The sequence below is a fragment of the Vombatus ursinus genome, unplaced genomic scaffold (assembly GCF_900497805.2).
Source record: "Vombatus ursinus unplaced genomic scaffold, bare-nosed wombat genome assembly UNPS02014799.1, whole genome shotgun sequence".
Lineage (NCBI taxonomy): Eukaryota > Metazoa > Chordata > Mammalia > Diprotodontia > Vombatidae > Vombatus > Vombatus ursinus.
The window spans coordinates 15,707,135-15,733,169 of record NW_020954577.1 but is presented as its reverse complement, the minus strand read 5'-3'; the positions used below and the strand labels follow the sequence as shown (position 1 = coordinate 15,733,169).

General features: G+C 41.0%; 1 protein-coding gene across 1 annotated transcript in view; it reads right to left on the bottom strand.

The window, feature by feature from the left end:
• Nucleotides 1-26,035, bottom strand: part of AGMO (alkylglycerol monooxygenase) — a 362,895-nt gene that overhangs the window by 332,823 nt on the left and 4,037 nt on the right. The window contains exon 3 of the mRNA XM_027872515.1: nucleotides 8,404-8,555. Within this exon, the coding sequence (XP_027728316.1) occupies nucleotides 8,404-8,555 (152 nt within the window). The remainder of the gene's footprint in view (nucleotides 1-8,403; nucleotides 8,556-26,035) is intronic.

The window sequence follows — 26,035 nt, the reverse complement described above, 5'->3', positions numbered from 1 at the left end:
AAGTGGGCAGAGAACTGAGAAAGAACTCTGTACCAAATGCAGAGATACAAGAGATTTAGGACTGCTATCTTTCACTGGATGAGCGACTGAAGAGACTCCTGTAATTTGCCTGTTTCCTCTTAATTTGAAAGAATATGGGGGTTGAGGCAAGATCTTTCAAGATGAATAATAGAGATTATCAAAAGTAAGGCTCCTGTAGCATGCTTTATTTTAACAAGGGGGCATTCGGGAAAAGTCCAGCCTCAAAGGAGTGGGGGTGGGTATACAACATTACTTAATCCCTTCAAAGTGAAGTTTTCCAATTGTGTGACTGCTTTTGAACAAAACTATGGTTTCTTCCTTAGTAAAAGAGGGTATCTTTCACATAGGGAATAATTACAATTTTTTTTTATTTTGTATTGATAAAAAATCCATTTATTGATACATTCTGAACTACTCATAGAAATCCATACTCTTGCCAACAAAAGTATGAAATTAGCTGTTCCCTGGTAGGGAACACAGGATGCTTATGTGTCCCTTGGCTCTTGAAGAAACCACATTCTTTATTAAAAAAAAAAGCCCAAAACAGGATTCCTAACATTTGTTAGCTACTTTGAAGGACTCTACGTCCTTGGAGTCATAATGGTGGACCACCTTGGATTTTCCACTTTCTAGGGTTGTGACATTAGGTAAGTTACTCCCTCTCTGTGCCTCAGTTTCCCAGAATCTCAGAGTCAAAATCTACCTTAGCAGCCAAATAGTCCCACCCATACCTGGAAAAGAATCATCTCCACATCATATTCAATGTGGTCCTCCAGCCTTTGTTTGAAGACCTTCAGTGACAGGAAAGCTACTCCATCCTGAGACAACCCAGCCCCCTGACTTGCAATATAGTTTCTTTGCATATTGCACCCCTGCCCCAACTAGTACCCTCTGGTACCAAACTGAACTTGTCCAATCCCTCTTCCATACAATATCCCTTCAAATACTTGAAGAGTGATCCTCTTTCCCAAGTCTTTTCTTCTCCAGTTTCAATATCCCTGATTCTCATATGACATCAATTTGATAAATGCTTGTTGAATTGAATGAAAATTAGACCCTTCATCCCCCAGCTGCCCTGCCTGGATGAGCCCAGTTTATCAATGTTCACCCATCACTCATTCTCATCCATTGCCATCTTTTTCAATCTGGCCCAAAATCTCTCCAGACAGATCTTTTTGAGATTCAACTGCCCTCAGATTGCCAGCTCTCCCTCTCAGCTTTCTATCACATGCCAGTTAGAAGGATGTCATCTATGTCTTTATCCAAGTCTGTGACTATGGTGTTAACCAGCTTAGGACCAAACAGGGATTCCTGCCACTTTCTAGTTTCTTCATCTGAAAATTCTTTGGTTGGTCTCTAGATCACCTTTCAGGGACCTTCCACTCACCTCAGCTGCAAAATGAAAAATAAAGTTATTTTTCAGTCTTTCTAAAAGTCAGTGGTGAGCACACAGCTATTTACACTCATTCCAGTGTGACATGTAGACCTTTGCTGTTGCATCTCCTGGGGGCAAGCCCAGAGTTTGGTCTGCGGCACTCATCTGCTAACTATGCATTGAGGCAGATGATACGAGGGAACGGGCATGAAACTGGTGTTGAAATCCCTGCTCTGACATGTAATAGTTACATAACCATAGGCACGCCCCTCCCTCGGAGACCCAGGGTCCTCCCATGCTAAGGAGGAGAATGCTTGTACTAACTACCACGTAATCAGCTCAATGTGCCAAAAGCACTTTATTTTTTGCTAAAGCACATTATGTAAATGAAATGTATTATTAGAGAGAAGGAGCCAGACTGGATTTGTGACTTCACTGAATTTGGAAACTCTTGGATGAGGAAAATCCCTCTAACAATGGAGGTTGGCACCTTCTTTGTAATGTGGACAGTTGTCAAGAGCACTAAAAAATCAATTGACTTACCCAAGGTCACACAGTTAGTACATGTCAAAGGTGGAACACTTAAACCCAGGTTCTCCTGACTTTGCCTTCCCTTTCCACAAAGGAGGCAAGAATGATAGTACCGTGTGTGTGTGTGTGTGTGTGTGTGTGTGTGTGTGTGTGTGTCTTTGTGTCTGTGTTTTTTCTAGGCACAAATCCCAAGTGCAGAAGGAGTCATTTATGAATATCGCCCCTATTGTAAGAGGTGTTGCTACAAACCCTTTATTTTACAAATAAAGAAACCGAGGTCAGATCAGGAATGATTTTCCCTAAGTCATTCCTCATTGCAGTTCCTATATGGGGCCTTCTCAGCACTAACACAAATGAATATAAGCTCCTTCCAATTTCTTTTTTAAGTAGTGATGTACTGTTTGAATATATATTCAAAAAAGATTGTTGCTCTTCAGTCATTTGAGTCACGTCTGACTCTTCATGACTCCATTTGGGGTTTTTTTGGTAAAGATCCTGCAGTGCTTTGGCATTTCCTTCTCCAACTCATTTTACAGATGAGGAAACTGAGGCAAACAGGATTAAGTGACTTTTGACTTGTATATGTATATTTGGATGCATATATGTATATGTGTATTGTGCATATATAATACACATATGTATCTACATGTGCACACGTATGTACATGTGTACACACACAAGTATATACGTATATATACACATGCATATGTGTATGCATATACATATGTATATGTGTATGTATACATATACACATATACATGTGTGTATATACATATACACATGTATATGTGTGTATATACATGTATATATGCAAGTGTGTTGTGTTTATATGTGTATATGTATATATAAAATGTGTATGATATATACTATATATCATATGTGTATATATGTCTATGTAAGTATATGCATGTGTACATACATGTACGTGTGTATATATGTGCATGTGTGAATGTGTATATGTTTATGTCTATGTATGGAGAGACAGGGAGAGAATGAGAATGGATAACATAACTGAAATTCAGCTAACCAAAATTTCAGAGCGCCTGGGTTGCTCATAACAATGCAAGCCTTCTCTGAGCTCCTGACCAGAGGGCATCACACAGTCAGCCATTAGGGTAGGCTCATTTTTCCAACCCTGAATGTATAATTCTGACCACAAAGACCCCAGAAGGTGTCCCTCCATGCACAAACATACCAGGCAGCCAAGTGAGGGCTCCTCTGGGCATCTCACAGAAAGCTAAAGATTCTTATCTGACCATACTCTCAACCACACACCACTTTACCCACTTTAATTTATGAATGAATGAAATCACCCATAAATCTCTCCCTAGCTTTTCTGTGGGAACAGCTTTCTCCAGATCATCTAGCTTTCTACTGAGGCCAATTTCACAATTCTTTCTTAATATATTGACTTTCAGGATTTTTTTTTAATAGCCTACTGAAGAAAGAGACTATAGGAGATAAAGGGGAAAAAAAAACTTAAAGGTTAAAGGAGGATAAGGATCTGAGTCTTCGTAAAAGCATAGGGAAAGTCACATTCAGTGAACCTATTCCAGATCTCCTTTATCAGACATCCTGTTAGCCTACAGATGTGAAAGTGAGAACATGCACACAGAGGAAGATTGCCTCTCAGCAAAGAGGGCAAATCTGAAAGGTGAGGGCCCCATCCCTTCCTTTTCATACTGTCTTCTCAAAACCTAAGTACTTGTCCCACAATGTTTTCCTTGAGGTATAAACTTGTCATCTGATTGGATTCCCTGAAATTCTTTCCACCTTTACTTAGATCTAACTCATTTGCAGTCTATAGTCTCAGGGAGCTTCCTGAGGACACCAAGGGGTGAAGTGCTGTTTTGCTCTGTATTTCTCTTATTGTTAGTGACTTAGATCATTCATTTGGACCAGTAGGATGCCCCTGGTTACCCAGCTTTAATGTGTTATGTCCAGGTTTGCTGGGCTCCAAGGCTGGTCGTCCTGGTACATGCTATACCATATCCTTCTTCTCCAAATAAAACATTTCAATTTTTTTGAAGAAAGTGAATCTTCCAGAGGAAATTCCATTGGTATCTGTCTTACAGCATCTATACTAGCACCAACAGAGCAGTTTCTTCACGAATTGGTTTCATAGTCTGTGAAATCCTGGCAGGGCTTGGTGAATGCTGAGGCCACTCCCCTCACTTTGCTGCCTTGTTAAAAGCCTCCACTTCCTCTTTGAATATTTAACCCAAAGATCAGGCAAGAACAACAAAGAAAACGGATGTCCCTTTGCCTGACTGATAATAACATCCCAATGAGCCAAAAGGGAAATGTTAACCTGAAAACCAATTTCACTTGACATCCATGTGCCTTCCTCTCAACTATGAGACTTGGAAGACCATCTCAGTAGAAAGTCTCCAAATATGCCAAAATATCTATAGCAGCACTTTTTGTGATAACCAAGAAATATAAACAAACAGATGCCCAACAACTGAGGAGTGGTCAAACAAATTGTGATACGTGAGTATAATTGGATATTACTGTGCTAGTCAGTCAATAAACATTTATTAAATGTCTTATGTGACAAGCATATAGTAGAAATTATTAATGTGATGGATTACAAAGAAGCATGAAAAGATTTCTAGGAACTGATGCAGACTAGTCAGCAGAGTCAAGAAAACAATATATGTAGTAACTAGAACAAAGTTAACAAAAAGAAAAATGATCTACCAAAACATTAAAAGTGGATGTAACACAATTACAAAAATCAAGCAGGATTCAAATGAAGAAAGAGGAGAAGACAGCCCTAAGTCACCCCTTTTGGGAAGGTGGGAGGTCAGCAGAGGTTACACATTGCACATGGTTCCCAACTTTTTCAACATGTTAATCTGTTGAGCTGGCTTTTTCTTTCACTTTTTATGAAATAATTATCTGTCATATAGGATGCCTCTCTGGAAGGGGTAGATAGCAGGCTACTAGGAATCACTATGATGTAAGAAAAAAAGACATTAATAGAAACTTACTTTAAAAAAAGAATTTGAGGGAGTCACTCATCTCAGTTTCCTCATCTGCCAAATGAATAAGTAGAACTAACATCATTTCTTTCTGTCATAGTCTGTGTTTTTATCACAGGTCACTTAATAAAACTTACTCAAGGGGTCAAAAAAGAGTGTAGGGTTCATTGTCACAAAACCTGAGGATTTGTCTTCGTTCTGCCAAAGAAGTATCAATAAGTCCTTGAATCTCCCAATTGGAAGAAATTTCAGAGATCATTGAAGCCAAATGAGTTCTGAAGCTTGGATATCCTCCGCCACATTCCTGAAGAGTGTCCCTCCGGTCTCCACAAGAAGCCCTCTATCAATGAGAGACCAACCAAGGCATCCCATTTTCTTTGGGATGGCAGAAGTAGTCACAATGTCCTACCTTAATTACACAATAATTGGCTTCCTTCCTCCATAGCTTCCATGCCCTGTGGTAGTTCCTGCCCTTGACATTGGAGGAGATGAGGACAAATTCCTCTTTGATGCAACAAGGCTTCAAGCATTTTAAAGTAGGGATGCTCTTCCCTCTTCTACCTTCTCTTCTTCAGGATAAATATGCCTGGAGGCTTCAAACAATTATTGCATGGCCTTGTTTGGGGTATTTCACCCTCCTGGTTTACCTCCTCTGGACACACTCCAGCTTATATGTGAAGTGTTTCTAATGTTTCTCCTAAACTTGATGATCAAGTGTAGCCTGACCAGAGAAGAGAACAGCACAAATGCCACTGCCTAGTCCTAGACACTAGAACTTTCATTCTGTGGCCTCAAACACTTCCACCTGCTGGCCATCATGTTGCACTGCTGTCTGCCACTGAGCTGGCACGTCTCAGAGGTCTAGAGGGAGGCTGTGAAGCCCAGGAGTTCACCAGTACCAACAAATCCAGAGGGGTGGGTAGACAAGAGACATGAAGCAATTGTAAGGAGAGCCCTCAAGGCCTCTGGGAAGGGGGTGAGAGGGTTGTAGGCACAAGTCAAATGGGTAAGGACTTTGGAGAAAATACAAGGCATGGGCAAGTAATTGGGTCTTAAGGAATTTGCCCCAGAAACAGGAATTTGTATTTGGTGGTAGTGGTGGTGGTGGTGGCAGCAGGATGAGCAGCACGCTGGCCAAGCCCTCTGACAAGCAATATGGTGTAATAGAGCCCTGCCATTGGAATCAGGAAGGTCTGGGTTCAGATCCTGCCTCCAACCCTTCCTAGCTCTGTGACCATGGGCAAGTGGCTTGTCTCCTATGGGCCTTAAGCTCCTCATCTCAAAAATGGGAGAGTTAAAATCAATGACCTTGAAGGTCCCTGTCTGCCAGCTATGAGGATTACTCAGCCCCATAAGTGCAGTTGACAAAAACCTATAGACTCCACCACCCCATCCAGCTCCTAAGCTGTGGTCTAGCTATATGGTTCTTCTCCTCTACTGATCCAATAGGACCATCCATTTACCCCTATGACCTTCCTTCACCATTCAAGACTTATGCTGGGGCTACATCATGGACTCATGGGTCCCTAGGTTCTTGAAGGTTTGGTCCATGCTCTTACAGGTGTCACCAAACTAGAAAGTCTTAGAGCCTAAGACTGGTAGGAGTCAGCATGGCCATGAGGACCAGCTAAACTGGATTTGGAGAGCCTTCCCACTGTGGTATGTATCTACAAGATGTGGAACTCCTGGCCTCAGCAGCTCGTGAAGACGTGTTCCTGAGGCACAGAGGAGTAGAGCCAATGCTTGTACCAACACCACTACAGATATTTCAAGGACCTGATCCTCCTCCTCCCAGGCCCTAGTGAAAGGTCCCCACCTCAAATGAGTCCTTCCCAGTTTATTCCAAGGAGAGAAGGCAGGAATGATAACCCTTTCTCATTTATCTTTCTGAATAAAAGGACAAAATTATTCAATGAATTTTACCCTAAGAAAAGAAAGGTCCTAATCCTTATTTATTCATGTTACATACAGCAGATTAAATGCTGTTTGTGAATAAGCCCTCATTTTTTAAAATTTAATTTGGGCTCAATTTGTCAGTCTCTCACCATCAATTCTATTCTTGGGATTTGGGACATGCACATGCCAGTTAGATAAGATTTCTTTAATAGTTTCAAAGCCAATAGGTCCTAGAGTGATAGATGACGAGCCAGAGAAGACTCCAGAGATCAGTTAGTTCAGTTCCCTTATTTTATAGATGAGGAAGCTCATGCCCATAGAGACCAAGTGATCTGGCTGAAGTCACACGGGCCAGAGCCGAGATTTGAACTCACCTCCTTGAGGTCCAAACCCAACTCTCTCACCACTGCCTATGCCACCTGCTTCTAGCATAAGACAAACAAATTCCTTCTCCTTTAAATATTTACACTTACTTTGTTAAAACATGGGTTTTTAACATAAAAATCCATGTTATCAAAAAGTAAAAAAAAAAAAAAAAAAAATGTTCTCAGGAAAAGGAAAGCTTTTTCAACCTTAGGCTGTGGGATGTTTCTTGTCCTGTTGCCTGGACAGGTCATTGCCTCCAGGGACATTCCATCATGCTCCCTCCCATCCTTACCCACCCCCATAGGCACTCATGCATTCCTGCTCCCAGTTCTCTTCCCTCACCCGACCTCCCACCCTCCTTCTCAGTATTATTCCAGGTCTCCTCCTTTTCCTTCCTACCCACCCACTCAGTTCACCCACCCACCAAAATGCTTAGTTCCGTTCCACAGTATTGTTTCAAGGCGAACACTCCCTTCTCATCCCGATTTCATCCCAGAAGCCCATCTTCTGCCACCAACATCAACCTCTTCCAGCTGTGACCTCATTTTCCCCTCCCTGCCAGAGCTGCAGTCCCTTCTGGACCCTGGCCAGTCCCTATAGGGCTTCAGGGATAGCACCTCTTCTCTACATTTCCTTGGCCCCTCTCCCTCTCAAGGGGGCAATCTAGAATCCAGCCTGGCAAGAGTTCTATAGAAAAGGTAAGGTTGGCCTTTTTTCCCGAAGCCTGGTAACCCTGGAATGCCTCAATCTGCTGAGTTCATAGCTGATTACATTTTCCCTGGGAAGGCAAAAGGGATGGCCAGAGGTTGAATGAGGCTTATGTATTCCTGGCATTGCCCCGCATTACCTGGGCAGGACTGTTCCAACTCTCTTCCAAGTTCACATTCAATCAGGTTGATGGGGGCGGCCACACTGTTTACAAGTGTCTTTCCACTTATCTCAGGATGGCGTCACCAGGAACAAGGAAAACCGGATGTAAGACAGTGGGTGGGAGACTCAGACAATTTCCAATATTCTCCAGCCTTTGGTGATGAATATGGGAAAGGCCAGGGTGGGGGGAGGGGGAGCTGAAGAATATGCTGATTCCCTCCTTTGTCTTCTTCCTCATTTTCAGAATGACAAGGTTTTTTCCACTCAGATTTCAAAGGCATCCCTGTAATCAATCTCAATACACTTCACAACCATCATGTACACAAATTATCAGTGAGATGTCTCCTTGTAACTTACCGTGGGCCATGCGGTGGAACCAATAGTAACCTAGGTCAACTCCCAAGAAGGTCAAATACCACGTCCATGGAGAATCCCAAGGCAGATTGAAGAGTCTATAATTCTCCCAGACATAAATGTAAGTGGACAACTCCATACTCCTGAAAAAGAGTCTGTAAAGGAAACAAAGACAGACCTCAGGTTCATGTGCTAGAAACAAAATCCTATTTAGTAAATTCAATAAGTCTTTATTAAGCAATTACTTTGTCTAAAATATTGTGCAAAGTACTTTGGGTTACTGAGGCAGAAAATAATCTGGTTCTTGCCCTCACAGATCTTGCATTCCTAAGACCATTATATCAGGGCTGAAAGGGGCTATAACGCCTTTAAAACAAACCCTTTCACTTTACAAATGAGGAAACTGAGGTCCAGGGCTATTCAACTCAATTTAATTCAACAAACATTCATTAAGTGCCTGCTATGTGTCAAGCATTGTGCTAAGTGCTGAGGATACAAAAAGAAACAAAAGACAGTCCCTGCCCTTATAATTCCTTGTCCCAGGTTGTACAGGTGGCTTTCTACTGGGAAGTAGTTGAGGGTGAGGAACCCAGAAAAATACAACATTCATGCAGACAGATAAGTAGATAGAAGATCATTTTACAAAAGAGAGAGCATATTAGGGCATTTCTTCACAAAAGCCATGGCAGCTGAGCTCCATGAACATTGGAGGAAAATAAGGATTCTGTGTCAGACAGCATACATCACCAAAGACAAAAAGGAAATACCCTATCCCACAAAGAGCTGACATTCTACTGGGGGCATGGAGAGAGAAGGGTCATGGCATAGATACAAGCACATAGCAGGGATACAATCTGTATCCGAACAATCTCCAAGATGCCAGGCAAGTCTGTTTGCATGAAAGCCAACAGGATTACAACTGCCAGACTCCCATTTTCATCAAATGAAGGAGAAGACTCTTCTTTCTCTTTTCTCCTTCTATGTATCAGGTGAGATCCCACAAAATACCTGGCACATTCCAAAGGAGCCCTCAAAGTGAAATTATGCCCCAACTGTATCTCCTCCTGTGTTGTGGTGATGACCCAAGCTGGCTCAAGAACACAATGAGAGCTTTTGTAATGGAGGATGATGGATCCATTGATAGCAATTTTGACTAAAGAGATGTTGGCTTTTTCTCATGTTTCCAATGCATTGCTTGTTTTCTTATATCATTTATTTTAACTGAAGATGATCTCTCCTCTCACTCACACATGCACACACACAGTGAGGCAGAGCTGCTACTAGCAGTGTGTGTGTGTGTGTGTGTGTGTGTGTGTGTGTGTGTGTGCTCACGCACATGTGTACGTTCTCAGGACAAGTTGCATGAGAGTCAATTAATCAACCAACAAACATTTGTTAAGCTCTGCCTTGTTGACAGGCACACTGGATGCAAAGGAAGGTCAAAATTAAAAATAAAAACCCCTATGTCCTGCCCTCAAGAAGCTTGTTATTAAATGGACACTAGAATCAACTTTTAAAGACAAATGCATTTGGGTACATGGACCCCATTGCTCTTCATGAAATCCTCGTGACATCATCACACTGCTGCTGGTGCATTGCTGCCTGGATGGCATTGGGTGACAGAGGAGGTGCCAGCACAATCCTCATGGCAGAGAAGGGGTTTTTTTTCAACTTTTAATAAAAGATATTAAGCACAGGTGTTTCTAAGGCATTGGACCATTTCAAGTAAGTATAAATACTCTCTAAATGTTAGCATCTAGAACAAAGCGCCACCCACCTCACCTTAGTCCTGCCTCTGTTTAGTAGGCTTTCCAGACAATGCACATACTGTATTCCTACAGAGTTCCAGTAGTGTTTCCAAGGACCCTGACCCATTCTGGACACTTGCCCAGAAACAATGAGAAGTCATTTCACTCAGAAGTGAAGGTGTAGCCACTAACTCCCCTTATGAATGTTTTGAAACTAGACTTTTTAAATACCTCCAGGTACCTCTCACCAGATCTCTTCATGGTCAAGCTTTTCCCCCATTTGGAAAGGCATATACAGAAAATGGGCTGTTTCTTCCTTTTGAAAACTAATGATTTCCCAGCATTTTCTTTTGCATCATGTCTGGTTATAGTTATAGAAGAACAGAACCAAGGTCACATTCCAGACACATGTATTTCTTTGGAGCATTTCTCTCCTTTCACGTCAGCCTATTTCTGTGTGCCTCCTTTGCTTGGAAGTCAATAATGGAACACTCAGTAGGTCATCAGCTGATGACTGTGGCTCACCAAGAGTCGCCCATCTTTCCATTGGAAACAAAAGAAAAGCCTTGGGAGAGATGATAAGGGTAATGGGGCATAGCAAATAGAGGGCTAGTCTTGGAGCCTAAAAGCCCTGGATATTCAGGTCAAGTCTGAGCCATACTAGTTGTATTAACCCTGAGTAAGTCCATTAACCTTTCAGCTCCCCCAGAAATGCTCTAATCATCATCACTACCATCACCATCATCATCATCACCACCACCACTAGTGTTTTAAAGTTTACAAAGCATTTTATAAAAATTCTCATTGGATCCTCACAACACTAGGAGCTAGGTGCTGTTATCCCTGTTTTACAGACAAGGAAATTGAGACCAAGAGGTTACTTGTAAAGGCTCACTCAGCTAGTGAGTTTCAGAGGCAGGTATGAAATTCAAGTCTCCCTGACTCTGAGGTCAGCACTCTAACCATTAAACCATCTAGCCACTGCTTTTGGACCAATAATAATAAATAATTGGCATTCATATAGGGATTTAAAGTTTGCATTATCCCATACGTAGCAACCTTGTTAGGTACCTGTTAGCTGCATAGGCAGTTAGGTGGCACAGTGGGTAGAATATGTGGCCTGAAATCAGGAACACTCATCTTCATGAGGTTAAATCTGGCCTCAGACACTTACTAGCTGTGTGACCCTGGGTAAGTCACTTAACCCTCTTTGCCTCTATTTCCATCAGTAAAATGAACTGGAGAAAGAAATGGCAAAGTGCTCCATCATCTTAGCCAAGAAAACCCCAAATGGGGTCATAGAGGGTCAGATACAACTGAAAAACAACTGAATAAATGCATGTTACAGTTTTTGTGATGTCCTACAGGTAAGAAAACTGAGGCTCCGAAGTTAGTGACTTGTCTGTAACTTTAGTTAAATCATTAGTAAGTGTCAGAACCAGAAGTGGGGTAAACAAGTGCCTGGATCTTTAATAGTATTAACTTTAACACTGCTTCTGATTTCCCTGTAGAAGCCCAGAAAAAGTAATTTATCCATTTGATGTCTTGAGTTTTCTCATCTGTTAAATCCAATCCTAGCCCACCTCCCAGGGGCATTGTGATGAATAAGTCATAAAAAGTGGGGACCGCTCCCAGGGCTGTGCCAGACTGCACCTCACCGCATCTTAAGACGTAAGTTTAAATTAGAGATGATGTGCTTAGAAATACTCTCAAATTCCTTCCATCAAGCAGCTTCCTTCTCAAAGTCCATTATTAGATTTACTAGGGGAGCCACAAGCAAATGGGAAAAGCTCCTGGGGCTTCAGTTGGGCTAGGGCTCAGGAGAGCTGCCCTGCCCTGAAACTGAGGAGGAGGGAGGGACTCCGTTATGGTAGGCTGCTTTAACAATGAGGCGCATGTGTCCAGATATGGGAATATGTGTGCAAATGGCTGATGTTTGCACTCAGATTTGCAAAGTGATTTAAACACATTATCTCATGAGCTCTCACTCATCAGTGCATTGTTTATATATAAAGTATTACAGAAAAATGGGCACAGCTTCAGCAGAAACATATAAATGTGTCATTTTGTCTTTTAAAATTACACTCTTAAGAATTACCTACATATTCCATTTAAATCTCAATCAATCTCTCTCTCTCTCTCTCTCTCTCTCTCTCTCTCTCTCTCTCTCTCTTTCTCTCATCCCCTGACCAATTAGGAGATTTCATATGATGAGAAAACAATTCTCAATTCAGAGCACATTTGTTAAATGACACAATTTTTTAAGCCCATTTTTTTTCCCTTTTTGGAGATACTTCTTTGGATACCAGCTGATTCCAAGGTATTCATCTCATTCATCATCGGATCTCTACAGGTGCCAAATGCTTTTGTCAATAACACACTGTCCAACTCCAAAGCCTTCAGTCTCTTACCAACGACCACAGATGGGAAAAAAATTAAAGGGATAGGATATTCATTGGCTTTTTCCCCCCTGAAACCTGGCTTCATGCCCCCAAGGAAAAAAAGTATATAGGGGAAAAAAACTTTGTTCCCCCTACAGAGATGCTGAGGGCAAGGTCGTCTGCAGGGAATTTGTATGAAGTGAGTCCCCGATAAAGTTACAAGGCACATAAAAAATATAAATAACTGGCAAGGGGTGGGGGCAGGGGCAGAGAGGATTCCTACATGGCCTAAATGATTCGCAAAGTCCCCAGTTGCCCTCATAGGGTCGCTGGCTCCAGAACAACCAAAAAAAAAGCAAATTTGGAAGGATATGTTATTGGTTAGTTTTAGCTGAATTAATTAGCTGACAGAATGAGGCAAATTCATTCAGCCACTTTAAGACCAGATAACCTCATTGTATTCTGCATCAGATTGTACCCCAATAATAACCAGCAGATCCTATCTCTCCTTCCTCTGAACCCGATGAAGTCTGCTGTCCCACAAATCTCAGATTCATGGGAGTGGAGACCTGGCATTCTATCCCTTCTCTAACACTCATACTGGGGCAGCCCTACTCTAACAATCCCTCCCAAAATAAAATGTCAGTGTGTTGGTTCTTCCAACCTTGGAAAGAAAGAATTATCTTTAAAGAAAGATGCAAATATTTGCACTGCATAGGAAACACTCAACCATGCTCTGGAATAACTCATGTCCAAAATCATTCACAGCAATAAGCATTCATTACACATCTACTGTAGACCAGGCACTGTGCTAGGTAAGGAGCATTCAAATAAAGAAAACTGTCTGTGTTCTCAAAGATTTTTACATTAATACAAAGAGAGAGCTTGTGCATACAATATAAACATATACTAAATAATACATAAAAGAAATATAAGATTATGGAGGGGTATATTAGTATCTGGAGGGATATGAAGAGGGAGTCCTTGTGAAAGATGAGGCTTAGCAGAGTTTGGAAGGGAACCTGATATTGTAAGAGGCAAAAATGAGGACACAGAGTATTCTGGGTAAGAGAGATAATGCAAAGGCATGGAAAGAATATCACATATGGAGAACAAGAAAGATACCAGTTTGGTTGGACCACAGGGTGTATGAAGGGAAGAAAGGCACTTGGACATGAATGAAGGCCTTATATGGCAAACAGGTGAGTTGATATCTAGTGAGCTTACATTCTACTGGTCAGTCCAGCCCAAGACCTAAGTATTCCAAATGACTGTCTTCTGGCAAGAGGATGTTCACTTGTTTCTCTGACCTGAGGAGAAGGTTCGTTAGCTAGACACAGACAGACAGATGGACACTGGAGGCAAACATAGATCAAGCTATACAAAACACGTCAAAGAAATATCATTTGGAAGGTGGGGGTGAGGGTGGAGAGATCTTGATCAAGACTTTCACATTTCAAAAGCCTCAGCATCCTCTGGTCTTTGGGATTCCTTCTCTCTCAGGGGGCAGAATCACTTTGGGTTACTCCTGAATACAAATTAACTGATAACACTGGACCCTGGTCTTTCCAAAGAACTCAGCCCCTCCACCGCTGTGACTTTCTAGTTATAGGGACATAAGAGATCAAAACTCCATCAAACTCGAGCCTGAATACTTTCCAGCAGTGTGACTGTGGGCAAGTCACTTAAGCTCTGTGATCCTCAGTTTCCTTATCTGTGAAATGGGGGTTTCCATAGTTATAGTATATTCCCTCACATAACAAGAATGCTATGCTAGCCTCAAATATCTATGAAAAGTATGAGTTATGGCTATTGTTAATTCCCCAAAATGCTGATGCTTTTCTTTCCAGATGAAAAAGGATTTCTAGTGGCAAATGGAGTGAATACTGTCATGTAATGATTTTAACAACAGAAGTAAAGACAGAGAGGGTGAGAGGAGGAGAAAGGGGAGAGAGGGAGGGAGTAAAGGGAAGAAATAGTGAGAGGGTGAGGAAGGAGAGAAGGAGGATGAGAAGAAAATGAGGGAAGGGGACAAGAGAGCAAGTGAGGAAAAGAAGAGAGGAAAAGAAGAGGGGGTTAAAGATAGAAAAGAAAGGGGGAAGAAATGAAAAAAGAGGGAAAAGAGAAGAGAGATGAAAAAAGAGAAGGGGAAGAGAGAGGAAAAAGAAAGAGGAAAGAAAAGAGAGGGAGAAAGGAAGGAAGAGAAGAGAGAAGGAGGGGCAAAAGAGAGGAGGGGAGGAGAGAGGGAAGAGAGTGAGGAAGGGAGAGATGAAAGTAAGAGAATGAAAACAGAGTAAAGGAGAAGAGAGTGTGGTGGGGGGAAAGGAAGTAGAGGGAAAAGAGAGGGAAATGGCAAGAAAAAATAAAAAAGAAGAGAAGGAGGGAGAGAAAAGAGAAGGAGACAAGAGATGAGGAGAAAAGAAAATGGGAAGAAATAAAAAGAGAGAAGAAGAGAAGAGAGAAGAAATGGAAGAAGAGAGAGGGGAGAAAGGGAGAGAGAGGAAGAGAAAAGAGAAGAAGGGAGAAGAGAGGGAGAGAGAAGAGAGAGGAAGGGAGAGAAGAAAGAATGGGAGGATGAGAAAAGAGCAAGGGAGAAGAGTGTGAGAGAGGAATGCAAGAAAGGAAGAAGAGGTAGGGAGAAAAGAGGGAGAAGACAAAAAAGAGAGAAGAAAAAAGAATAAAAGAGGGAGGGGAGAAGAGAGAGAAAAGAAAGCAGAGGAAGGGAAGAAAGAGGGAGATGGGGAGAAGAGGGAGGAGGAGAAGAGAAAAGGAGAAGAAAGTGAGGGAAGGGTAGGAAAAAGAGGGGAGGGTAAAATGAGGAGAAAGAAAAGAAAGAAGGAAGAAGAGAGAGGGAGAAGAGAGAAGGAGGAGAGAAGAGAGAGGGAGGGGAAAAGAGAGTGAAGAGAAAAGAGGGAGGGGAGAAGAATGGGAGAAAGAATAGGAGGGCTCCTGAGAAAGGTTCATTTGCTAAACAAAGTGAAGCTGCCTGTAATTGAAATCCCCCTAAATTTCCTTTAGAGGTGCCAGGCCTGGAGCAGACACCCAATTTATTACCCTGTCAACTGACTTATTAGGGTTGACACAAATCGAGCAGAAATATGCCTGACATACTCCAGTGGAGGCTTTTTTTCACACGTGCACACAAAGCCAAGCTTCCCTCAAGGTAGAGGCCAGGCAGGGAGGCGCTGGGGGACCTCTATTCCCTGCATTCTATCAGCAAGATGGAGCTGGTCTCCTCCCCTTTTTAGCATGCAAACCCAGCCATGAATTCACCAGAACTAGAAACAATTCACCAGAACGACGCAGCTGGGAAATGATTATCAAGCTCTGGCAAGTCCTTGATTGCAGGAAATAGCACCTACATTTTCCAGAATGTTCCCACCAGACACTGAATCCTAAACCGGAGCTCCTTCCTCTCCCCTCCACACCTTCCCACCCCCACATGACTCTACTTTCTGGAATTTCGACTTCCACGCTGAAAAACCCATCCTGGGGGGAGGGAAGAGCTCTCAGAAACAATCGCTGAGCTACACATGGAGGTGAAATTCTTAGGGGGAGATGATGCCTACTGGTTAGCATGAGCAGGTAGGGACCTAATTTCCCAATCCCCATCCCAGTCCCAGTTTAGACATTAACTATGAATAGAGGACCAAGGGCTTGCAATCTTAGGGTTACAAGGATATGGAGAAGGAAAATATTGCCAAGTCATCCATGGAGACATACAGAGGCCTTCCTTACACAGTCCCGTTTGTTCCTGATTTAAGCTAACAAACACATACTCCTTAGGTACTACCTACTACATGCCAGGTGAGATGAAAAAATGATAATAGTAAAAAAAAAAAAAACAAACAAAAACAAAAACAAAAAAAAACATGATTTCAAGAAGCTTAAAGCCCAAATATGAGATAACCCAAGAGACTGCTTTCTGGTCAGGGGTAGGGGGACAGGAGACAAGAGCTTATTTCTTCAACCAAAGGATTTTTTTTTAATATAATGATCTTTATAAAAATATAAATTTATTTTTCTTTATACTAGGAAGACCTGTCAATGACTCCTCATTACTGGGAGGAATTGGCCAGGTACTCTGGATTACTTTCAAAACACATCATCTGTCTTCCAGTTTTTAAGACAAGATTCAGTCTTAAGATAAATTGATAATAAAATACAATTTTAACATTGAAAATTTCAATGCCAACTTGGTTTCAATGTCCCTATTACCTAATTAGAAGCAGCTAGGTAGCCCTTTGGATAGAGCAGTGGACCTAGAGTTCAACTCTGACCTCAGAAACCTTCTAGTTGTATGACCCTGATCAAGTCGCATAACCATTATCTGACTCAGTTTCCTCCTCTGTAAAATGGGGAGACCATCAGCACCGACTTGTCAGGGTTATTGTAAGAATCAGATTAGATATCTGAAAAGTGCTTTGGAAACCTTAAAGTGAAATATAAATACCATTATTGTTACTTTATCATTTGTCTTTTCATCTGTGAAACTGAACTCAGAGCCAGGTCTAAGACTCTGCTTCTGGGGCAAGGACCAGAAATTCTGTCCACTTCAATGAAACTAAACATTCTCTCCTTTTTATGTGGGTATAGGTGGAGTGGAGGAGAGAAGTCAGGTTGGAGGAAGGAGATCAGTCTGGTGGTTTCCTATTTTCACTAATTATTCTTGCTGACTAGCAGCTAAACTCTGTTGTTTCAAAAGTGATAAAGGATTGAAAGTTCTGTTGCATGCCCTCTCACTTTGGTATCTCCAGCCTAACCTTGCTCCCTCAGCCCTGGTTAGATTGCTGCATGAAGTACACAGCAATTGGTCTTCAAAGCCCCTTCCAGCATTGAAAGACTGACTTCTAAAACTTCTCCCAGTAAACTTCATGAAAAACCAGCGAGCCTAAGTCACTTGGGATCCAGATGAAATTATCGTAGAAATCCGCTGGCATGTAGACCCAGATGTATTTTTGTGTTTATTTGCCTTGTTTTGTTTTGTTTCCTTTTTCTTTTTTTGGGGTGGGGGGAGGTGGTTTGAAGGAGGGGAGAAGGCTGGGGTGAGGAGAAGCATGAGTCAAGTAAGCCACACCTCAAAATTAAATAAATGATCTTTCAATTAATGTCTGGTTATCTAAGCACTAATTAGGCCTGACCATGTAAAAGAAGAGGGAGGGGGGAGTTAGACTCATTTTCATTTGTAATGATCTGTGTCAGAGACTGGAAAATAAAAACCAACCAACCATATCTCCAGCGAAAACATACCATGCTGTAATGGATGGTGCTTTGCATTATTCTTTCTTTTTCTCCAGGAAAAAAAAAATCATATATATATATGATTTAATCTGATATATTATAAATATAAATATATATATATATATATTTTTTTTTCCTCCAAAAAACTGGAGGCTGACTGAAAGCAGATATATCTGTCTGCAAAAACTCCTGCTGCTTTGCTCCATCTAGTGGAATACTGACTTTTACTTAATACGAACAGAGCAGTGCCAAAACTTCCAGGGCTGTGTGGCTCACCTGAAGACACTGCAGATAGGAACCACCACGGTATCATGCTTAGGAAAAGCAGAACATTCAATCACTTAATTTCCCAAAAGAACATAGATATTTAAAAATCTTTTTTGTAAATTGAATACAATAGGCATATGAAGAAAATAAATTCTGCAACTTTTTAATTTGGAAAATTATTATAAAAACAGAATATGCAGACATTTTGAACTCAATATGCACACTTAACATGCTTGACAGTTTTTCTACAATTTATTTTAAAAGTCGAGGATCACATTAATTTCCTGACTGATTAGTTATTAATCATGAAAATAACATTTGTAAAACAGTAAAAGTAAGGTTAGAATAAAGTAGACTGAGGTTTTTTCTGCTGTGCAATGATCAAGAACACTGAAGTTTTTCTTTGCTTCTTTCTCCTACCAGCCAGTTGATTGTAATCTCTTGGTTACTGGAATAAACAGCAGGTTTTGTATTGGATGAAATATTTACTGCTTCTTGTTAAATTAACATGAACTTACTAAATCAGTCAGTCCAAGTGACGAGTACTCCTCACTAAAGAATCGTGCTTGTCAGCCCTCCTTGTTACTTCTATACGAAATATAGAATATTAAAACTCCAGCCCTCATTTTTCCTTTTTTTTTTGTTTTATTTTGTTGTTGTTTTGTTTTGTTTTGTTTTGTTTTCGGTCGGGGTCAAAGACATTTCTAAGGAGTTTAATTTCTTCACCTTATCCTCTTTCCCCTCACCTCCAAAACAAACTAAAACAAAAACCTCGAGAAACGGGAATTCTCTTATTAAGACACGGGAAGCCCTGTCACCAACATGGTCGGCAGGACATAGAGCTGGACGCTAAGCTGAGGGCCTTGGCAGCAGATTTCAGCCACCACCCATTCACAAAAGAGGAACAGCAACCCAGCTCGCCTGTAAATGTTCCACTTCAGACAATACCTGAACTCCATTCTGGTTTGATTTATAATCTGTTATTTCAAAAGAATAGCGAATGCCTAAGAAATCGTGAACCAATTGCAGATATTTCTATCTGGTATAAAACTTCTCTAGGGAGAAGAAAGTTTACAAAAACAGAAACATTTCAAGGAAGTCACAACAGAGGGGCCCAGGCATCTAGAAGAAGGCTCTCTGAAAGATGTTCTTTTAATAGGAGGGAAAAGATGTCATGATTTCCCTGTGGTTCATTCTGAAAGTGGTAGCCCGATTTCACCAACCGTTTAAGGTTTTATTAGTAATTATTATAGTTTGATTCTAAAACAGAATCCCCTAACTTTTTTTCTCCTATTCCTGTAACTTTTTATTGAACTTAAGTGTTCAGTAAGCATGTGTGCACAGGAAACGACTGATTGCAAAAATACCTGCCTATAATGTGCTGTGCTTAACGCCAGCGAACAGAAATTTCCGCAGACAGCGAAGGCTTGGTTCTCCATGGAGAGCGGCTGGGACAAGCCCGCAGCTGTCTCCCCGTCCGCCTGCCCCAGGATCCAGGCTGCGATGCAGCTGGAATTTTTTTTCTGACCAACTGCTGTCAGAGAGACGGGCTAGAAAACAAGACAGACCCTTGACGAGATTTAAACGTCCTCTTCCATCCTGAGAGCTGCTGACCTCCATTTAGAAACCTATGACCTTGACCTGACATTGCAACTGATCTCCCCAAGTCCAGTAGGTTTTTCCTCCAGTCCGCCCTCGGCAGAGATTGGGAAATGGGAAAATTCTGCCCCCAGACTCAGTTGGATGGTCACCACTGCTTGCCCTTCAGTCCACCCAGCTCCATGCAGCGAAGGACGGATGGAACGCCTTTTCCCAAAAAAGAAGCATCAGCCCGATCCTCCTGGCGCATCTTCCGTAGAGGAACTGGAGGCCTTAAGGAAATGGCCAGCCTCAGTGGCTCCTGGAGAAAACGAAAATGAGTCCCTGGGAGAGGATACGATCCATGGTGTGTTAATCTAACCCTCAGCTGTTAATGATTTGCACTCCCATTTCCCCTGATGCTGTGGCTTCGGCTGCAATATTGTTTTAACGGTTTCTGTCGAGTTTCCCTGATCTTTTCTTGCTGAAAGAGAACTGGGTGGAAGAGAAACCTGAGCAGCAGCAGCAGCCAGGAAGCCCGGCCAGGACTCGTTTGTTTGTGGGTCGTTTGTTTTTCAATATACCTGTTCAGGGAACTTAGGGATCCGAGACTCTCTGCTTCCCACACCAGAGGACTACAGGAAAAGAGCCGCCTCTGCCTCAGCCTTTGCTTTTGGGGTTCTGCTGTACAAACCAACAAGGGTTCGGCTCAGGGAGAGACAGGCAGGGACAAGTTTGGCTCTCAAGTCTATTCTGGAAATCAGCTCTTTACGTTCAAGTGCACATACAGCGGATTTTTGGGAGAGCTCAACGTGAACTATGGGAATGTTACGATGCTCCCATAAGCGCCGGTCTGACTGTGGAATCCTCAGCTCGAGGAGCTTTAGGGGCTCCCAATTGCCACTAGATAAAATGAGATAATACCTGCAATGCTTCAACTGCTATACTATTTATTATGATTGCTTATTTGAAAAAAAAAAATTAAAACCAATCTCCCAGCCCCTTGAACATTCGGCTTCATAAGCTGGCTCCAAGCTATCTTTCCAGAATGATTTTATACAAACACATGTGTATGTATGTATGTATATTCATATATATTATATATGTTCATATATATTCATGTATATTCATATAGAAACAACACTTTGCAAACCTTAAAGTGTTATCCAAATGCTAGATATTGCTATTATTACAAACATTTTTTTCTTGTTTCAAATCTGTAATTTTATCTACAACTCCTCTGTAAATTATAATATTTGGGGTCACCAAAAAGTTATGGATATTGTTTCTGATCATGTAGACATGTATGCAGTCTATATGTAGTCTACATATATACATGTATACATATATATGTCTATGTATACACATACACACACACACACTCTTTCATTTTTGTATCTCTAGAAGAACCAGTACATGGCCTGGTACTTAGAGATTGTTCCATCTATGCCTACTTGTTGATTGGTTGACAGTTAGCTGTGGGTGGTGCATGTCAGGCATTATTGCCTCCAGTTGCCTGAGATTCTGGTGCTACTCCTGTCCTTTTTGTAGAAAGAGATGTTTGGTCTTCTAAAATTCCAGAGGTGTCATGGCAGCTTCATGCTAAATATCTTGGCATTAACCCAACCCCAACCTTTGGCTCTGTTGCACCCCAATTAGCTATGTATTATTCATTCATCATTCACCAAACATTTATTAAGCCATCTACAAGCCTAGCTCTGTACTAAGGACATAAAGAAAGAAACAAATTGGTCCCTGACCTCAGAGCTTACATTTTCCTGAAGGCAAAAAAACTTGTTACAGAAGAATTAATATAAAATATATACAAAATTGCCCTCAATAAGTATTTCTTAAGCGTTAACTTAATATTGAAAAGTATGATGAATGTAATGGAATGTTCCAAATTTAAGGCAGACACCAGGCTCCTTGTGTGCTGTCCTTGAACCTGCAGACACAGACCACCAATGGGATCAGGGGACACCAAGATGATAGACCTTTTCCCTGTTCCAAGCACTGTGGATACTGAAATAAAATGAAAAACAATTTCTCTAAGGCCCTCTTCTCTACAGATATCTATACAGATAAAGAGACAGCTAGCTATGTGGTGCAGTAGATAGAATCAGGGGCTTGGAGTCAGGAAGTCTTGAGTTCGAATCCTGCCTCAAACACTTACTAGCTGTGTGAGAGATTCACTTAACTTTTCTCAGGCTCAGTTTCCTCATCTGTAAAATGAAGATAAGCTCACCTACTTATCAGGGTTGTTGTGAGGATCAGATGAGTTAACATATGTACATTTTACAAACTTTCAACTGCTATATAAATGCCAGATATTGCTATCATTACAAACATTTTTTTCTTGTTTCAGATCTGTAATTTTATCCACAACTCCTCTGTAACTTATGATATTAGGTGTTCCTGAAAAGTTATAAGTATTGTCTGTGATCATGCCACTAGTATTTGTAAGAGGCAAAACTCAAGGTCAGGTCTTTCTGATTTTGCAATCAGACCTCTATCTATTTTGAAATGTTGCCCTACCTACAGATAAGTAAATACAACATCATTGGAGAGGGAAAGAGAGTGTTAACAGGAAAGATTTTTAAGAGTAGGCTCTTAAGGAAACTAGGTGGTTCAGTGGGTATTATTCTAGACTTGGAGTCAGGAAGACCTTAGTTCAAACCCTGCCTTACATACTGGTTGTGCAGTGGTTGGCAAATCAGTCAACCTTTCAGCCTTAGTTTCCTTATCAGTAAAATGGGGATGATAATAGTACCTAACATAGATTTGTTGTGAGAAACAGGTGGGATCATATTTGTAAAGTGACTTACAAAATTTTAAGTGGTCCATAAATACTAGCTACTATTACTGAAGGAAGCTGGGGCTTCTTAGAGACTAAGGCAAGGAGGGAGTACATTCCAGGAATGGAGGAGAGCCTGTGAAAAGAATGTAGAATGAAACATGTGGGGTGGGGGGAGAAGTAAGCCAGTTTGATTGGAAGGCAGAGTACCTGAAGAGTGACATGAAATAGGTTTAAATCATCAAAGGCTTTAAATATCCTTCAAAAGAAAGAAATGTCAGAACAGAGTGCCTTCCTACAAAAGAAATATAGACAAACTTCATGCCCTGTGATTACAGAATGAGTAAAAAGAAAAAAAAATATATGTGTGTGTGGCATGACAATGAAAATGTATATCATTGTTTAGTAAGAGATATAGGCATGCAGAATTCTAAGAAATGTGAGACTAGTACAAAAGATGCTGATTGAAACAAGTAGGACCCAAAGAATGATTTATAGAATGGCTATAAAAAGTAAAAGAAATTATCACATGATGCCAAACTTTAAGTAAATAACCAGTAACACTTCTAGAAAGCAAGTAATGAAACAGATCTCCTCCAGATAGAATGGAAGAAGACCACTAGGGCAGAATGGTACATACACTGTGAGATTTTGGGGCAACCTACTCAGCGTGTTAGCTTAATTATTTCTCTTTGACACAAGGGAAGGTTCACTTCAAGGATAAGGATGGGCAGTGTTTTCAGAAAGTAACATGATATAAAAAAGCATCAGCAAAATACATGGGTTTTTTAAAACCATTTGCTATTAACCCTGATTTTTTATTTCAATCACAAAGAACGGAGAATGTAATCCATAACTACAATTCTAGAATCTTTCTCTGTTGGATATTATCTTCATCATCCATTCAGTTCCCAATTTTGATGAAATGACCTCACTGAGCTGAGTGAATACACTTAACTTCCTCAGAAATAATGAAGTGAAACTGACTACCAAATGATTTTAATAACTCAATTGATATCCCCTGTGAGGATTTCTGAGGTACTTGGTGAATGCTTCTGTTTGGGACAGATATGAGGGAGAAGAAAGGCCAGAGTGTGATGGAGTCAGATTCTGAGCCAGCTGAAAGCAAGCACATCCATTACTGAGGGACTGAATCACCTGGCTTCTGACTGCCAGGGGCAAGCATTTGGACTTGAGTTAGAGAAGAAAGTATTTTTTTATTTTATTTGATTTTTTAAAATGATTTCTTTTCTCAACAACACCTACTAATTGCTGACATTAATAGACTCGGGGTTTTCTGGATTGCAAAATACTTTGTAGATGTTACCTCACCTATTACTCAGAATGACTCAGGAAGTCAGTAGCAAAAGAATTGTGTTCTCCATTTAACAGATGAGATAACTGAGGCCCAGGGAGTTTCAACCATTTATATAGCCACTCAACCCACAGCACAGTAAGTGGCAGAGTTCTCAAAATCAAGCCTCCTGAGTCCAAATCCAAAGCTTTGGCCACTTTGGCCAACTTGGCCACACATCCTTTTTGATTTAAACTAGTTTGAGATTTTACTTTTTTCTACAACCCTCAAATTTCTATTTCATAAAAGGCAAAAAAAAAAAAAAAAAAGAATCCACCCTTCTTTTGTGGGTGGATCACAAAAACATTCCAAAGCCCTGAGAAATGCAAAAAGACAAGCCCTCAGAGCACAGTGAGAAGCACTGGGTGGGAAGCCTAAGACACAAACCACAAGCCCCTCAGCAACAACTTTTCACCCGTGTTTTCTGCTGTTTGAACTCTGATACCCAAGGGATCCCTCTCATTCTGCACATCCTCTTTTTATACACACACACACACACACACACACACACACACACACACACACACACACAAAGAACTGTAATAAGGGTGTGTCTGTGGGGCCCTGTCCCAGGAGACACTGACATCACCTACAGTCCTTAAGTAGGAAGGAAACACAGCTTAACACTTAGTTGGTGAGAATAATTAGTTAAATTAGGAAGTACCAGGAGGCCAAGGAACTCCATCCTTTACAATGGACAAAAATCTGTTTTTATTTATAATGACGTTGGAAAGAAGTGTGCTAATGGACACAAATTTCCCTTTATTGAAGTACAACGGACTGACCTGACCAGCATCCACTTGTGACCTGCTGTCCGGTGCCACCAAAGAAGTTTCACTGCTTATTGACTCTAGGAGAAAATAGTTTGCTTTTGAAGACCTTCAATATCCTTCCCAACCTTTCTTTCTAGTCTGATTTCATATTCCTTCTGTTAATATTTCTGACCTCAGACACTTACTGAGTGACCCTGGGCAAGTCACTTAACCCTGTTTGTCTCAGTTCCTCATCTGTAAAATGAGCTGGAGAAGGAAATGGCAAACCACCCCAGAGCCTTTGCCAAGAAAATTTCAAATGGAGTCATGGAGAGTTGGACACAACTACACAACAATACACCTGACATTCCACCCCAAGTGATCTATTTGCTGTTCCCCATATATTGTTTTCCATTCCCTACATTTGTACAGACTGCCACCCAAGCCTAGAACATCCCTTCCTCCCCTCCACTGTGTGGAGGACCAGAGTCTCCTTTCAGGGCTCAGCTCAGACACAGCATTCTCTAGAAGTCTCTCATGATCACCCACTCTTTCCCACACCCCAGCAGCACCCCTTCGCATTTACAGCATTCCCTTTTGTATCTATTTTTCTGTCAACGTCTTGTTTCCTTCAACAGATGGAAGTTCTTTGAAGCTAAGCATTTGTTTTTACCTTTAGCACCTCCCTCCCCACTGCAATGCCTAGCATAGGGTTTTGCATATAATAATTTTTTAATAAATTATTGTAATTGAACAAAATTTTCCAAAACAAGAGTATCTAGCTACCCTGGTGATCTCGCTCCTGGGCATATATCCCAAAGAGGACATGCACACGTGCACACACACACACACACACCACATAAATTAGAATATTCACAGAAGTATTTTTTAGAGTAGGGGAAAAATAAAATACATAGCAGCCGATTTTGGTCCTATTGATTGAGAGGAGTAGCTAAACCAACCATGTGATATGAATGTGATATAAGATAACGTAATAACACATAATAAATATAACATAATAGTGTATGGCATATCATATGACATGACATGACATGATACAACACGACATAATGTAGCATAACATAACACAATACAATATAATACAATGTAATGCAATGTAATGTAATTCACAGTAAGAAACAACAAATAAGAATTCAGAAAAACTTTGTAAGCTTTGTATAAATGGATGGGATTTAGACTAGGTGCCTTCCGAAGTCTCTTCCAAATCTAGATCTAAGAACCCAATGTACTCAGTCAGGACAAAGTAAGAAGAATCAGGGGTACAAAACTTAAATGAAAATGCCCCTGAAATGAAGACAAAGCGATTAATTCTAATTTCTAGTCTTAAGCCCACAGAACAGATAACAGGAAAGACAAACAAATCTCTACCTTCAGGTTTCAGATGGGGGACTATGGATGCAGAATGGTACATGTTCTCTCAGATGTAGTCAACTGCTTGGTTAGTTTTGCCTTTTTCTTTCTTTCTTTCTTTCTTTCTTTCTTTCTTTCTTTCTTTCTTT